This window comes from Heloderma suspectum, chromosome 3 (genome assembly GCF_057233095.1).
Source record: "Heloderma suspectum isolate Gila_16-S chromosome 3, 16-S_ref, whole genome shotgun sequence".
Lineage (NCBI taxonomy): Eukaryota > Metazoa > Chordata > Lepidosauria > Squamata > Helodermatidae > Heloderma > Heloderma suspectum.
In genome coordinates this window covers 324,628,700-324,645,045 of record NC_139460.1, presented here as the reverse complement: position 1 = coordinate 324,645,045, position 16,346 = coordinate 324,628,700, and the positions used below count along the sequence as shown (strand labels likewise).

The 16,346-nt window shown below is 46.7% G+C and overlaps 1 protein-coding gene across 5 annotated transcripts in view; it reads left to right on the top strand.

Moving 5' to 3' along the window:
- The window catches only part of ARMC9 (armadillo repeat containing 9), a 144,014-nt gene that overhangs the window by 117,348 nt on the left and 10,320 nt on the right, over positions 1-16,346 (top strand). For 4 of the 5 annotated variants that reach the window (XM_084847731.1, XM_084847730.1, XM_084847733.1 and 1 more), the window contains 2 exons: positions 7,960-8,084; positions 10,845-10,977. In XM_084847731.1, the coding sequence (XP_084703857.1) occupies positions 7,960-8,084; positions 10,845-10,977 (258 nt within the window). Of the gene's footprint in view, positions 1-7,959; positions 8,085-10,844; positions 10,978-12,580; positions 12,960-16,346 lie in introns of those variants that run through there. The other variant, XM_084847734.1, reaches the window with a different exon arrangement.

Sequence of the window (16,346 nt, the reverse complement as noted above, 5' to 3'; positions counted from 1 at the left end):
TCTACAGCTTAGTTACTGTCAGTAAGACCTCTAACTTAAAATATGCTGGTAGTTTTGGCTCCGCCCCTTTTGCTTTTGGCTCTGCCTGCCATTGGAATGCGGCCCACAGGAGATTCTTCGAAATGGAATTTGGCCCCCAGGCTGAAAGAAGTTGACTTAAAAGTTGGACCCATTTTCTTAACATCTCTAAACTTCACTTAGAAAAGAGGTTGCTGGTTCCAACCAGGTGGAGTATGATGGAAAAGAACTTAGCCTACGAATGTTTATCGGAGATCAAAAGATCATATATCTATCTATTCAGGTCAGTGTTCCAGGTGGGTTCAATCACAGATCTTCTACAGGGCCATGTTGGTCTGTTCAGGATATAAGATGTGTCACAGAGCGAGACCATTCTGGGAGAGGAGACATGGCAGCTGGTCCATGGAGTGGGCCATGCTGTTCCACCTCTCCTCTGCTGTAGCCAGGAAGAATGGCTGGTAGATAATGGGCTTCTCCACGCCAGGCATCTTATCCCACAACTTACCAGGGCCTCTGCTTCCAGATTCTTTGTGGGATTAAGGTTGGCTCCTTACACGGGCTAACAAATGCTTTTTTTCTGGGGACTTCCTTTGTCTGCAAGTTCTACATGTTTCATTATACAGCCACTAGATGGCGCTGTGGTATAGCGGAACTGGGATAAAGGTCAGAAAGCACGGGAGACGCCTGGAGGTTGACAACGTCGGGTAAAGGACCTGCAAACATCTGTGAGTGACCAATCGCAAGTGTGCAATAAAAGCCTCATGTAGAAATGCCCAATGTTATAACAATTATAATCCTCACTCACACATGCAATCAATGCTGCATCCATTAGGTGATGAACATGCATGTCAGAACCAGCCCCATGTGTCATGTAGTGCATGAGAGCCACCAGTTTCACCTGGCCCTTTCTGCAAGGCACGTTTCTGACCGCCATTCCATCTGGTATTATCCAAACCACAAGGAATTATGATCCCCTTCCCAACTGGATTTGCAAAAACCTTTGCCATGAGCTGATTAGGGCCATAAGCGTCAAAACACTGCAGCCATTCCATTTAAATTGTGTGCCTTGTTTAGTTCTTAGTCACATTTCTATAACAGGGAAAAAGTAAAGCATGAGATAAAAGCACATATGAACAGCAAAATCCAAATAGGAACAGATGGAAATCTTTTAAAACCTCTCATGCACAGTCTACAAGAGTTGTAAGCAACCTGCAGTCCTCAGCCTAATTTCAGAAGACCTCTGCAAGTGATCCCTCAGACCACTAGCAGGGCAAGCTGTTCCTTCCCTGGCAGCCACTGGGTGGGGAGGAAGAGTGGGCGGGGAAGGGGGTAGACTGGCAGCGGGGGGCGGGGAGAGGTAGATTGGGGGGGTGCCAGAAAGAGAGAGAAGGAACTTGCAGAAAGAGAGGGGAAAAGGGGTGGCCCACCCATTGTTGGCTCTGGCCTTGCCCACTGCTGACATGCTGCCCTCAACAGAAGAAAGAGGGCACCTCTGCTCTAAAAGCTTGAGAATTACAATGATCACAGCCCAGTGGCAAGAGTCGCATCTCCACCTGAAAAGAGCATAAGCAGTGGGGCTGGAAAGCCCCCAGTCCAAATGCTTAGAGAGCAGCTACCCCTCAGAGTAAACAGCACTGGGCTGATGGGCCAGTTGACTGCTTCACTATAAGGCAGTGCCATCTGTTCAAAATACTATGGAGAATAAAACCGAAATGAAAAACCTCTTGATCTGCCATAGTGGAAGGTGAAGAGGAGCAGCCTGGCTAAGGAGCAGGGTGCATAATTTGTTTAGTTTTTAATTTCAGAAAATGTCTATACCATGTTTCATTTTTAAAAATAATCCTAAAGAGGTTTGTAATGGATTTGGTCTTTGCCGAGTGTTTTCAATCTATAGTTATTTAGGGTGCAATCCTATGCACGTTTAGACGGAAAAAAGGCCTGCAACTCCCGACATGCGCCAGTCCGCATGGGAGTTGCATGTCTTTTTTCCTGTCTAAACATGCATAGGATTGTGACTTTAGGAAGCCTTTGGCTGCCCATTAACTACTCATAGCTGATCAAGACACTTCAAACAAAGCATGTGCTAAAAATTGTTTCAGGTGGATTCAATCCAGGTTTTGTACTAACAAGAATTAATAAATGAAAAACCTTTTGATCTATCTTTTTTTAATATATTTGTAACATCACATTAAAATATAACTTGCATAAAATAACATAAAATCATGTCTTGTTGTTAAACAGAGCTTTGCTAAAGATTCTTCGCTTAACAGGAAATAGAATTTCCAAAACATTTCTTGTTCTTCTTCATGGTCTCTGTGCATCACACATATGGGCTCTGTGCCTGCGTGGAGCCTTGATTTGGGACATTTCTAAAGCTGAGGATTGTTTCCGTGGGAACCCTCCTCCACCGCCCCGCTGTGCATTTCCTAACAGGTTCCTGCCCAGTCCCTCAGTTCTCCTTCGACTGCTTTGCTGGTTGCCTCATCAGGGACATCACTCTCTTCAGAGTAGTGTTAGTTTGGGCTGAGGTTTTTCTCCCCTTTTTCTTGTTCTTCTAATAGTCTTGTTGTCTTCTATTTAAAAAAAGAGTTAGAATAGTTAGCGGTTTTCATCATGTCGCGATCGTCGATCGCTGTGGGCAGCGGTGTATGGCATTGAAAGCAGCTTTTTGTAAGTGTGTGCGTTGTCGTAATAAGCTCGCCCCCACGGACGAGCACTCCCTTTGCCTTTTTTGTTTAGGGGAGGCCCATGTAGCAGTCAAAGTTTTTCCAAGCAGGCATGTTGTAACTGACTGTACTGCTTAAAGGCAATTCTTTGGAAAAGGTTTTAGAGGCAGTGAATAGGTCTGAGACCAGGGGCCACGACCCTCCAGCACAAGCTGAGAGGATGTCTTCTCCCACCCCTGCTTCATCAGAGAAATCGGCTCTAAACATGGGCCGGTCTGCCCCATCCACCTGGGCGCTCATTGGCAATCTCCGCCACTAGGAAAATAGCAAAGAAGGCAAGGGTATCGAAGTCTTCACTAGGGGCAAGGAAGAAGAAGAGGAAGAAGCAGAAGCAGAACAGTATGAAAGCCTTCCCTAGAGGCACAGAAGGAGGAAGACTCATGATTCAGGGTCTAAATCTTCTCTACTGCCTCCTCCTCCTCTGTTGGATTCGCCGATACTGACCCTTGCCATTTCAGTACCAATGTCGAGATGAACTCACACAGCCTCAATGTCCAAGGGCAAGATAAGGATCCTTCACCCGTTCCGGAGGAGCACAGGCCCAGGTCTCAGCCATGGGTGTGTTCCCCTCATACCGACAGGGAATGTCAACTCTGTGAGGATTCTCCCGACTCCATTCGTTCTACTCGATGGAGCAGAAGGGGGGATAAACGCCATGATCAGGCTGTACCTGTTGTAGTTTCTCATTGAATTCTGTATAGAATTCTGTATAGGCTCACAAGCCTGGTGAGCTTCTACGAAGAAGCTCTTGCATTCTAAAATCAGCACAATTTTATACCTTTTTTGTGTAGAGATTACCTCATAACTTCTATTATCTACTGTCTCATAAATTAGGGCTCAAAGTCTTAATTCATTGTTATTAAACATTCCTGAAAAATTAGAACATATAAAAATGGCTTGCATGCATAGCTTTCTGGCTAGATTCAATCAATTCTGAATTATACCTTTGAGAAGACAACTCTTTACTAAAAATTTGCCAATTAAACCTAGGTGTATAAGTTTTTTCTAGACATCTGTATACCAAGCTTTTTGATGTTATACAATATGTTTTGCTCATTAATTGATAAGCAAAAACTTTAAGTACACTTTTGACCTGGAATAATGCAGTCCTACACCTGTTCCTTATTCAAATAACTTTTTTGCCCAAGTAATAGGGCTTTCTCTCAGCAATTTCTCTTTGGGTACCATCCAGGTCAACTTGACCATTATTTTTTATGCCAGTAACCTAGAATTCATTGTGAATCTGCTTGTGAACCTGTTGTTGTTCAGTCGTTTAGTCGTGTCCGACTCTTCGTCACCCCATGGACCATAGCACGCCAGGCCTTCCTTCCCTGCGCTCTCTCCCAGAGTGTGCTCAAGTTCATATTCATTGCATCGGTGATGCTATCTAGCCATCTCCTCCTCTGCCGTCCCCTTCTCCTTTTGCCTTCAGTCTTTCCCAGCGTCAGGGTCTTTTCCAGGGAGTTTTCTCTTCGCATTAGGTGGCCAAAATATTTGAGCTTCAGCTTCAGTATCTGTCCTTCCAAGGAGCACTCAGGGTTGATTTCCTTTAGGATTGACTGATTTGACCTCCTTGCAGTCCAGGGGACTCGTAAGAGTCTTCTCCAGCACCACAGTTCGAAGGCATCAATTCTTCAGCACTCAGCCTTCCTTATAGTCCAGCTCTCGCAGCCATACGTTGCTAATGGGAAAACCATAGCTTTGATGATACGAATCTTTGTCGGCAAGGTGATGTCTCTGCTTCTTACTATGCTGTCTAGGTTTGCCATAGCTTTCCTCCCAAGGAGCAAGCGTCTTTTAATTTCATGGCTACAGTCACCGTCTGCGGTGATCTTGGAGCCCAAGAAAATAAAATCTGTCACTGCTTCCATTTCTTCCCCTTCTATCTGCCAAGAAGTGATGCGGCCAGATGCCATGATCTTAATTTTTTTAATGGTGAGTTTCAAACCAGCTTTTGCACTCTCCTCTTTCACCCTCAACAAGAGGCTCTTTAGATCCTCTTCGCTTTCTGCCATTAGGGTGGTATCGTCTGCATATTGGAGGTTGTTGATAATTCTCCCGGCAATCTTAATTCCGACCTGCGATTCATCCAACCTGGCGTTTCTCATGATGTACTCTGCATATAAGTTAAATAAGCAGGGCGACAATATGCAGCCTTGTCGTACTCCTTTCCCAATTTTGAACCAGTCTGTTGTTCCATGTCCGGTTCTTACTGTTGCTTCTTGACCCTCATACAGGTTTCTCAGGAGACAGGTAAGGTGGTCTGGTACTCCCATCACTTTAAGAATTTGCCACAGTTTGTTGTGATCCACACAATCAAAGGCTTTAGCATAGTCAATGAAGCAGAAATAGACATTTTTCTGGAATTCTCTTGCTTTCTCCATTATCCAGCGAACGTTGGTGATTTGATCTCTAGTTCCTCTGCCTCTTCGAAACCCAGCTTGTACTTCCGGTAGTTCTCGGTTCACATACTGCTGAAGCCTAGCTTGTAGGATTTTGAGCATAACCTTGCTGGCATGTGAAATGAGAGCAATTGTACGGTAGTTTGAACACTCTTTGGCATTGCCCTTCTTTGGAATTGGAATGTAAACTGACCTTTTCCAGTCTTGTGGCCAGCATTGAGTGTTCCAAATTTGTTGGCATATTGAGTGCAGCACTTTAACAGCAGCATCTTTTAAGCTTTTAAATAGCTTAGCTGGAATACTGTCAATCTCCGCTAGCTTTGTTGTTAGTAATGCTTGCTAAGGCCCACTTGACTTCACTCTCGAGGATGTCCGGCTCAAGTTCAGTGGCCGCACTATCATGGCTATCAGGGACATTAAGATCTTTCCTGTATAGTTCTTCTGTGTATTCTTTCCACCTCTTCTTAATCTCATCTGCCTCTGTTAGGTCCCTGCCTCCTTTGTCATGCCCGTCTTTGCACAAAACGTTCCCTTGAGATCGCCGATTTTCTTGAAGAGATCTCTAGTCGTTCCCATTCTATTGTTTTCCTCGATTTCTTTGCATTGTTCATTTAAGAAGGCCTTCTTGTCTCTCCTTGCTATTCTCTGGAACTCTGCATTCACTTGGATATATCTTCCCCTTTCTCCCTTGCTTTTTGCTTCCCTTCTTTCCTCAGCTACTTGTAAAGCCTCCTCAGACAGCCACTTGGCTTTCTTGCATTTCTTTTTCTTTGGGATGGATTGAGTTGCTGCCTCCTGAACAATGTTATGGACCTCTGTCCATAGTTCCTCAGGCACTCTGTCTATCAGGTCTAATCCCTTAAATCTATTCCTCACCTCCACTGTATATTCATCAGGGATATGATTTAGGTCATACCTGAATGGTTTAGTGGTTTTCCCTACATTCTTCAATTTAAGCTGAAATTTTGCAAGAAGCAGCTCATGATCTGAGCCACAGTCAGCTCCAGGTCTTGTTTTGACTGACTGTATAGAGCTTCTCTATCTTTGGGTGCAAAGGACATAATCCATCTGATTTCGATATTGACCATCTGGTGATGTCCATGTGTAGAGTCGCCTCTTGTGCTGTTGGAAAAGAGTGTTTGCTATGATCAGCGTGTTCTCTGGGCAAAACTCTAGTAGCCTTTGTCCTGCTTCATTTTGTACACCAAGGCCATGCTTGCCTGTTATCCCGGTGATTTCTTGACTTCCTACTTTAGCATTCCAATCTCCTATGATGAAAAGGACATCTTTTGTTGGTGTTAGTTCTAGAAGGTGTTGTAGGTCTTCATAGAACCGATCAACCTCAGCTTCTTCGGCCTCAGTGGTTGGGGCATAGACTTGAATTACTGTGATGTTGAATGGTTTGCCTTGGATTCATACTGAGATCATTCTATGGTTTTTGAGATTGTACCCCAGTACTGCTTTTCTCACCCTTTTATTGACTATGAGTGCTGCTCCATTTCTTCTAAGGGATTCTTGCCCACAGTAGTAGATATAATGGTCACCTGAATTAAATTCGCCCATGCTTGTCCATTTTAGTTCGCTGATTCCCAAGATGTCGATGTTCAATCTTGCCATCTCGTGTTTGACCACCTCCAGCTTACCTTGATTCATTGATCTGACATTCCAGGTTCCTAAACAATATTGTTATTTACAGCATCGGATTTTCTTTTCACTACCAGACACATCCACAGCTGAGTGTCCTTTCGGCTTTGGCCCAGCTGCTTCACTCTTTCTGGTGCTACTTGGAAATTCCCTCTGCTCTTCCCCAGTAGTATATTGGACACCTTCCGACCTGAGGGGCTCATCTTCCGGCGTCATATCTTTTAGCCTTGTCATACATTCCATGGGGTTTTCTTGGCAAGAATACTGGAGTGGGTTGCCATTTCCTTCTCCAGTGGACCACATTTTGTCAGAACTCTCCGCCATGACCTGTCCGTCTTGGGTGGCCCTGCATGGCATAGCTTATAGCTTCACTGAGTTACGCAAGCCCCTTTGCCACAACAAGGCAGTGATCCATGAAGGGGTTGTGAACCTGTACCTTCCCTTTAATACAATTTCTACTTTTTACTTATTTACATTTTGAAATTCTTAATGATTTATCGTCAGAGATTCGGCATCTGCATTTTGTAATAAGGCCCCTTATATTGTTTTTAGATAGGTGGATTAGCATTTCTTCAACAGTCTTCCTAGCAACTCCAATAAAGCATAATCAGCTATTTCCCCAAAATCCAGGACAGGTTTACGAGACAAAATCATGATAAACTACAATAAAACCAATCATTAAAACAATAAACAGTGATAAAACAATAAAATCTCATTAAAATAACCAGGGGTAGCTGACAATGCTAGTGGTCAGGGAAATGCTCCGGGCAAACAGATGAGTTTTAAGTTGTCAACAGAAGTTCTCCACACTAGGAACCCACCTGGTCTCAATGGGGAGATCATTCCACAATGCCAGGGCTCCCACAGAAGAGGCAATCTGCTGCCCTCCAGATGTTCTGGACTACGACTCTCATAAGCCCCAGCCAGCATGGCCAGTGGTCAAGGCTGATGGGAGTTGTCTAAAACAACTGGAGAACACCAGGTTGCCTACTCCTCAATCTGTCTTTTCTGCAGAAGGAGGAAACTACACAGATGGCCCTGTCACTAGCCTACAATGCAACATTCCTCTCTTCTCTATTACAGGAAATGAGGGAGGTAATAGTTTTACTAATAGTCATAGTTTTTGACAGCAGGCTTTCATCACTCTGCCTTCTCGTTTTCTTCACCAGGCCAGAAAACGATGCCCTCTCTTCCTGTGACAGGGATAGCTGGGTCCAGCGTGGGCAGAACTCCCGTCCCCCGACACGCAGCGGGAAGAGACCTGGCCTTTCGGAGCTCTGCTTCTCTTCAGCATGTAAGGATGTGATAGAAATGTGCCCGCTAAGATGAACTTAAGCCAGCCATTCAGAGGTGAATCACCAAACAGCCCACTCTGGGCTAGATACTGCTGTTGGAGGGCTGAAGGCTTTGAGGGCCAGCAGGTTGGGGTTGGGACATAAGAACGAGGTCCAAACATTTGTCAGGAGTGTGGGGAGATGGAGGATGAAGTCAGGTAGCTGGGAACTGTATTTATACCACACTTTTCTGCCAGGATTTGCTCCCAAAGCAGCTGACATAATCCATGTGGAAGTGGATTTGGGGGAAGGTCCGTAGCTCTGGTAGAGCACATGCAAAAGAAAGTTATTTATCTATAAATAATGATCTTTGGGTCGCCTTTAAGGGTAGAAGCCTCTCAGGTTCACTCCCTGGCATCTTCTGGTCAGGCTCTTGTCTTGTCTGAAACCCCGGAGAACTGCTGCCAGTCAGTGTCGACAATACTGGGCTTAGACGGGCCAATAGTCTGACTCAGTATAAGGCAGCCTCCGATGTTCCTGTGAGATATAATAAAATTAGGGGGCAGTCTCTTCTGGCCTCATGGTAGTTGGCAATACAATTTAGGGTCCCAGCTGCTTCCTCCAGAGAGAGCAGAGGGAGGGAGCAGAAGCAACTGAAGTGGTCTTGGGGATGGCTGATAGTACAGATGCCATGGGGAAGCCACTTAAAAAGCCTATTGCATCATTCCTCTGCCTACTTGGAGAGGTGGCCTGCCTTCAGCCATGTTGTTATGAAGGTGCAGGATGCAGCAGTCTTGCTGAAGCTAAGCAGGCTTGAACCTGAATTGGGGAACGCCTGGGAACCCTAGGTAGGTGTCATTGGATTCCATTATGGAAGAAAGGTGGAATGTACAACCACATCTATCTATATTAGTAAAGGAGGATGTGTATCTTGTCTCTCTTTCCATCTGTCAGCACCATAGCACCGAGACCATGAAACCAGGGCACCCCAAGGCACACACTCCTAGGCTCCCCGTAATATGCATGCCAAGTTTCAGGTGTCTAGGTTTCACAGTCTTCGAACTGTGGCGCTGATAGACAAACAAAGAGCTAACGGATAGCTTTGCAGTCAATAACATTTGAAGCTGGGGGAGTAGTCCGAGGGACAGAGTTATCATGCTGCCCTCCTGCTGTGGGTCAGCCCCCCTCAGGGGGTTGTAGCGGTGCACCATGGCAGGGGCCATGCCTAGGGGTGCCAGCGGGCTTTACAGTATCAAACTAAGGACTATTCCAACCTGTTTGCTAGTAACAACAATAACACAATGATTTAAAACAATGATGAAAACAATAATAAAATCAAAAGTAACAACTAAATGCATATAGCACCATAAACACAACAGTCCTAGTAGAATCCTAACTTAGTTATAGGCCAGTGTAAAATAGGTGTGCCTTTAGGGCCTGCTTGAAGGCCTGTAATGATGGGGCCTGGCGGACATCAATTGGAACAGAGTTCCACAAGCGGGGGCCACTGTCAAGAAGGCCCTGTCATTCGTGCCCACCACCCTTATTGTTCTGACAGGGGGGCACACAAGCAGGGCCTCCAGTGTTGGTCTCAGAGTGTGGGCATGTTGGTATGGGTGAAGATGGTCCTTTAAGTAACCTGGACCCAAACATTTAGGGCAGGGGTGGGGAATCTCAGGCATGCAGGCCAAATCCTGCTCTCCTGGGGTCCAAATCTGGTCCTCCAGGGTTCTCCAGATGGCCATGCCCCCTTTCCCCTGGCCCCACCCCTTTCCCCCAAGCACCAATCATTTCCTGGCTTTTCTGCAGTTTTTCCCCCATTCTAAAAAGCTGAGATGTCTCTCCTAAGGCTTGGTTGCTGGCAGTAACAGCTTTAAGCTACAGTATTTTTATAGTTTTTGTATTTCTGGCCCCACCTCTTTTGTCTCTGCCCCCCCCCCATTGGAATGCTGCCCCCAAGAGCTTCTCCGAAATTGCCCGCAGGCAAACGCATTGGCAACCATTGCAGCTGGGACAATATAGGTGTCACATAATCCGAACTGCCTAGCACCTAGAAGTATTCAAGCAGCTGCATTTTGTACCAGCTGAAGTTTCCGAACTATCTTTAAAGGCAACCATCTTAGAGAGCATTGCAGTAATCCAGCCTGGATGTCAATCAAGAATGGATACTTGAAGCAAGGTCCTTCTTCTACAGACAGGGTCGCAGTTGGTGTATCAGCCTGAGTGAGTAAAAAACACCAGGATGACCAGGGCTGTTTCCATCCCAAAACTGGGCCTGAAACCAGATTGGGATAGATCTAAATACATTGAACACAGAAGTGACCCTGCCACGAAGCAATGCAAGGCAGCTTCCTCAGACGGACAGTTTTGGGTGCCCCTGAGGGCACGAGAGTGGGAGACAGACACATCTGACCTTTGGGGCAAAATCCAGCAGGGAGTCCTCTTGCCCAACCCCCACTGAAATGCCTGGGAGCTGCCCAAAGTTGTGCCCAGCTCCCAGGGCTTGCAGAGAAGAGCTTTCTGCCGGATTGTGCCCTTTGTTAATGATCACAAAGGGAGATAACATTTGGATTTTCTGCCTCAAACATGACAATGTCTTGGGCTGGTCCTGGGTCATGCCTGGCCACTTCCAGAGCATGTTAACAGGGATTGTGTGTTAGCCTTAAATGCAGTGTCTACTTGGTAGAACAAGTGAGTGGGTAAAGCTCCTGCAAGTACAGATGCAAGTAAGATGCAAAGCCCCTCCTTCCAGATTTTGAAATGTTGCCTTTTCCAAACAGCAGTTGAAACAGAAGCCTCCGAGAGGCCCTTGGTGCGTCTTGGAACTGGTCGGTGCATCCCACCAGCAGCTGATGTCCTGAATTTCCAGTCCCCCAGTAATTCCCAGGACAGTGTAAATGGGCTCTCAGACAGGTACGTGAGTAGTGGTAGGTCGGCCATCCCCAACCTGGTGCTGGCCAGATGTGTTGGACTGCAACTCCCATCATTCCCAGCCAGCATGGAAATGAGCTGCTGCTGGTTTTCTGAAACGTAAGGAGGTAGTGAAAATGAGTGGCCTGTACATTCTTGAGTGCTGTCTTTGGCAAGTTCCATTACAGTGTGTCTGTCTCTGGCTATTAGCCAAGATAGCTAGTAATAGTTCATAGCATTTTCATGCTTCTGGCTAATGGAGAAGTTCCTCATTGAATGGGAGGAAGTGACCGTTCACGCAGCTTAACTGGCATGAATCAGTGTTTTCTTAGCTCTACCTGGCCCTTCTGTGTGCATGTTTACTAAATCCCTAAACGTGGTTTGAAATTACAAAAGTTGGAGCAAGCGAGCGTGTGCCAGATGGGAAGTCTGACTTTTCTGCATCAGTGAAATGTTTTGCTAGCGTGCCGATGTTCTTGCCACAGCCAGGCTGGCCTTTTCTTCCTGTGTTTTCCTTTCAGTCATGTGGGAAAGCATTGTTTGTTCCACTTGCAAACTGAGGAAATGGGCTTTGGTTAGTGCAGAATATGATGACCCTCCCAGCCCCCCATCACCAGAAGTCACACAGTCAAACGCGCAGTTCCCGCATTTGTACTCAAAAGTGGCAGAGTCTCATGAGGGCTTTATCACATGTTTATTTCTGAACGACTGGAGCAGCTGTTAAGATTTGGGATTTGGCAAGCTGGGGAGGCTACAGATTCCCAGTTGAATCCCCAGTCTCTCCGGTAAAAAGAACCAGGTAGCTGATAATGTGAAGACTGCTGTCTGGGACTGTGGAGAGCCACTGCCAGTCAGAGAAGAGAAGCACCCGCCAGGGACCACTGCCTGTGCTCATCGCAGCCCCCCAACACACTCCAGTGACAATTGGCCCTGTTGCTGCCTGGGGGGTGCATCCCAGGATCTGAGGATGAAGATCAATCCCACCCCCCTGCCCCCGGGCAGGCCCCAGAAGCACTATCATTGCTCCATTTTAAATGAGAAAGAGAGAGAGAGAGAGAGTTTATTGTACTGAAGTGTCATTTGTGGTTGGAAGCGGCATGGAAGCAGATTTCGGCTGAATGCCAGGAGAAACGTCCACTGTTTGGCCATGGAGCTGGCTGCCTTCCGCACAGGCTGGGCAGCCATCTGCCAGGGATGCTACAGCCACACAGTGCTTGCTTAGCCTGCACTGAGCAGGGTTTGGATGGGATCAGGGTGGATAACACACAGGTCACGTGCACACCCACCCACCCTCCCACCCACGCCAGTGATGGCAGCAAAGAAGCCAGGGAGCGCCACACACCTTGTCTTCGTGCACGTTCATGCTCCCTGTGTGCCTTGTTATAAAGTGACAATATGCCTTCTTTGCTGACACTGAATTGCCATCAAATTCCAGCAGCAGTTCGATAGTGGTGTGTGTGTGTGTGTGTACATGCATGCGGCCCCCAGTGGGTTCCAGGGATCAGAAATTGGCCCCTGGACCCTCTGAACTTGTCCACCCCTGGATTAGATGATCTCCAAGGTCCCTTCCCATTCTATGACGTTATTCTATGATTTTATCCCCCAGGCTGTTGAATTACCTGAGTTGCAGTTCCCTTGGGACTGAAGTCTTTGCATCTGGAAAAACTGCCAGAAGCCGCTCTCAACTTACAGGGGAGAGTGGACTCTGACTTAAACCAGTCTTGGTGAAGGTTGACATAGAAATGTTTTAAATGACTGAATTAAAGACGTAAATTCTCACAGAGAATCATAAAACAGATGGACTGATTTGACTTGGAACAAGGCGGCTTCAAATGTTCATGTATGTTTATAAGTCTACGCAGGACTCCCAGTCGTGGGACGGCAAATGCCACTGACTTGACTCGTCCTGGCTGAGGAGCCAGCATCTGTCAGCAGGCTGTCTGACCTTATGAGCTAAAAAAATAAAAACCTACATTGTACAACAGAAAGCCAGCATTCTGTTGTTAAATTATTAACACACACATAAAATTCCATGAATGAGGCAGGGTGATAGCACTACAAAAGCCGTGTCTGGAATCACGTCTGGAAGGTTACACTTTAGGAGAAACTTCCTAACAGTAAGAGCCGTTCAACAGTGAATAGGCAGTCTTGAGAGGTGGTGGGCTTCCCTTTGCTGGAGTGTAATGGCCACCTGTCTGGGTTGCTGTTGTTTGTTTCTTTATTTGAAATATTTTTATGCCACTCAGCCAGAAAGGCTCCCAGAGCAACTTATGTGCAATCAGTTAAACAAGACAGTCCCTGCTCACAGGCTTACAACTTTAAAAAGTCACCACACACAAGGAAAAAGGGATGAGGAGAGAACAGGAAAGAAGTAAGTATTTCCAGCAGGGCTGGTGGCATGGCCCTCCCCTCTTTATTTTCAGTACAGCTGGAATGGCTGCTAGTGGTAACAGCTGAGGGAGGAGGAGCCTTCACAGGAGAGCATCCTGCCTTGAGCAGTGGGTTGGACTAGATGATCTCTGGATCCCATTACAAGTCTGTGAATCTTACGTTCTTATTGGCCTCTGAATTAAAAATAATTATTATGTAAAAAAAACATTGCCGGAGGTGGGATTTATTTTACTTGCTTTCCACCCTTCAGTTTTAGAAATTTCAGAGCAGCTTCTGTTGGGCTCCCATCAGGTTCCTATCCAAGCAGTGCTCAGGTCCGCAGCGGCTTGGCTTAAGCCATGTCACAGATTCTCTCTGTTATCTTGTGTTGTTTCTCACTGGTGCCTTTGCCCTTCATGCAACTGCAGGCCACGTGAGCACCCACAACAACAATGGAAGCGCTCGGAAGGAGAAAAATGGCATTTCCTCAGCAAGACAATATGTCCTTTTTCAAATGTTGGGGAAACGTGCTAACTCACAAATGAAGCATGGCCTTGGGCAAAGAGATCTGATTCCTGAGCAGCAGCCAATTAGAAATGGTGCATTTCTTGTGCAGGAAAAAATGTGATCTGGAAAAACCATAAGAATGTGACCTACTGGTAGGACCCAGCGGTTCAGTTTGGGCGGAACCAGAAGAGACACCAGTATTGCTGAGTTGGGGAGATCCTTGGAAAATCCCTTTCTCCTTAGCACGCCCGTGGCACGACGCCACCCATGTATCTTGCACTGATCCTAGTCTCCCTTGTCAGCCATGTGGGATCAAGTGAACGACCAGACAGAAGGTCCCTGTATCTGTGGACTGCTAGATTCTATTGCACGTCATGAGTACCTTTTGGAGATGTTCCTTCAATCTTGTAGCAAAAAATGGCAACACATTTTCAGGTTTTTCTCTGTAGTCATGACCACTAGGCATTTGCTCTTTTGTAGAAATGGACGGTGAGGTTTTGAGGACTCTTAACACACTATGTGATTCCCTGGTATGCTGTGCTTTGTGGTCCAAGCTAAGTAGGTCCCACAAGTATATGCCATACCTGAATGCTTCCCTAGTGTAATTTTAGAAAGATGCATATAATTAAGTGTTTCCTGGTATCAGCGGGAAGGTGAGAGCATATTGTTCTTTTGTCCATTCAAGCTCTCCCACAACTTTTAGTGGCATATGAGTCACTGACCAGCTAACGCAATATTTCTTCTCGGATTATTTGTATGCCTTCACGTTGGTTTCTAACAAGGAAGCAAATAGCAGAGAGGGACAGAAAGTGCTAGCAGATAAAGATTTATGTTTTTGTGGAAAAGACCAAGGCAAGGAAAATGGGCTTCTCACAGGCTTCTGTTTAACTCTTCTTGCCAGAGCAGCACCTTGTCATCTGTGAGTGCTCTAACAGAAACTTGTCAGATATTTTCCCCGCACTGATTTGCCCTTCGGCAATTTTGCAGCTGATTACTCTCGACTTGTTTCATGTACAAAGGCTGAGTGATACACTCTGATACCATGACAAGCACTTCATATCAGGATATGATACGAGGCCCTGGGCATCTATGAGACCAGCCCTTCTGCTCCTAAATCAGTTTTCCTTGGATGTGAAATTACACTGAGCATATTTCAAATTGGCACACGTCATTGCTCAGTGTCCAGCCCCATTCTTTGCACATAGAAGGTCCAAAGTTCAGTTGTTAAGATCCCAGGCAGGCAGCAGGCTGAGAAAGACCTCAGTACCTGAGTCCTTGGGGAGCAGACAAGACTCGGTGAGATGACTCTGTACAAGGCAGCTTCCTCTATTCAGCACACTCATCCTCTACATAGGAGTTTGAGGGAGAGGCCAGGGTTGGCTGACGGAGCATATTTTGTCTAAGAGCTAAACTAGACAGTAAGTCTTCCGACATCATTCCCAAAACATCAAAGCAGCTGTGAGGGGCCTTGAATGGAATTAAGGCCCAAGAGGGAGCCTGTTTAAGCCTTTCCTCTTGCACTATTTCCACAATCAAACCCCCACCCCCACCCCAATCAGCTCCTGGAGGGTGGGCGGCAATCTCCACAAATATAGAACATGGGACGTTAGACATACTCTGTTGCTGAGCCATGGCCCTCCCACCCCCAACTTCCCATGATGCACTAAGGGCATTCAGTCAGCTTTGGAGGTGGCCTGTTGAGCCTCACACTGAAGCGTAACCACGAACAGGAGGTCCTTTGGTAGGTGTCCATGTATATATCAGTCTTCCCCAACCTGATGCCCCCCAGATGGGTTGGGTTACAATTCCCATCATCCCCAGCCATTGGCTATGCTGGCTGGGGGTGATGGTGCTTGTAGTCTGAACCATCTGGAGGGCGTCAGGTTGGGGAAGGCTGATGCGTACACTCCAGGTGGAGTGAATAATGCCAGTGGGATATCAATGAAGGGTTACCCGTGCGGTCAGGCTGTTAGGTGGGCCACGTGATTTAAATGGCCCACTGGTCCTGTCAGTCAAACTGTTCCCCTAAGAGAGACATGTCAAATCCCCTCCGTGGGCTCTGGACCTCCAAGTTTATTTCTAGGGGCAGGAATTGAGATTCCACCAGCTCATGGTCGCTTCTGACAAGAGCTTTCCCAATGGAACGGAAACGGTTGGCAAGATTTTCTGAAAAGATACCAGAGAGGAGCTGTCAAAGGACAGGGAGCAGCCGGGCAGCAGCGAGCCTGCTCAGACAGACGTTCTGACTGCTGATTAGCACAGCCCTGCCATCAGTGGCAACTCTCTGCAAAAGGCAGGCCTCGGGAGCCGGAGAAAGGCCACCTGCAGAGCAGGTGACTGGGCAGCCCTGGGACGGGCGGCTAGCTTGTCCGCATTCCTTTCAGGAGGGAAGATTCCCAGTCCATCCTTCTACCGCCTGCCCATTACAATGACTTCCTTTGATGGAAAGGGGCTTGGGGAGCCTTTGAGGTCCCGCCTTAATTACTTCTCTACAC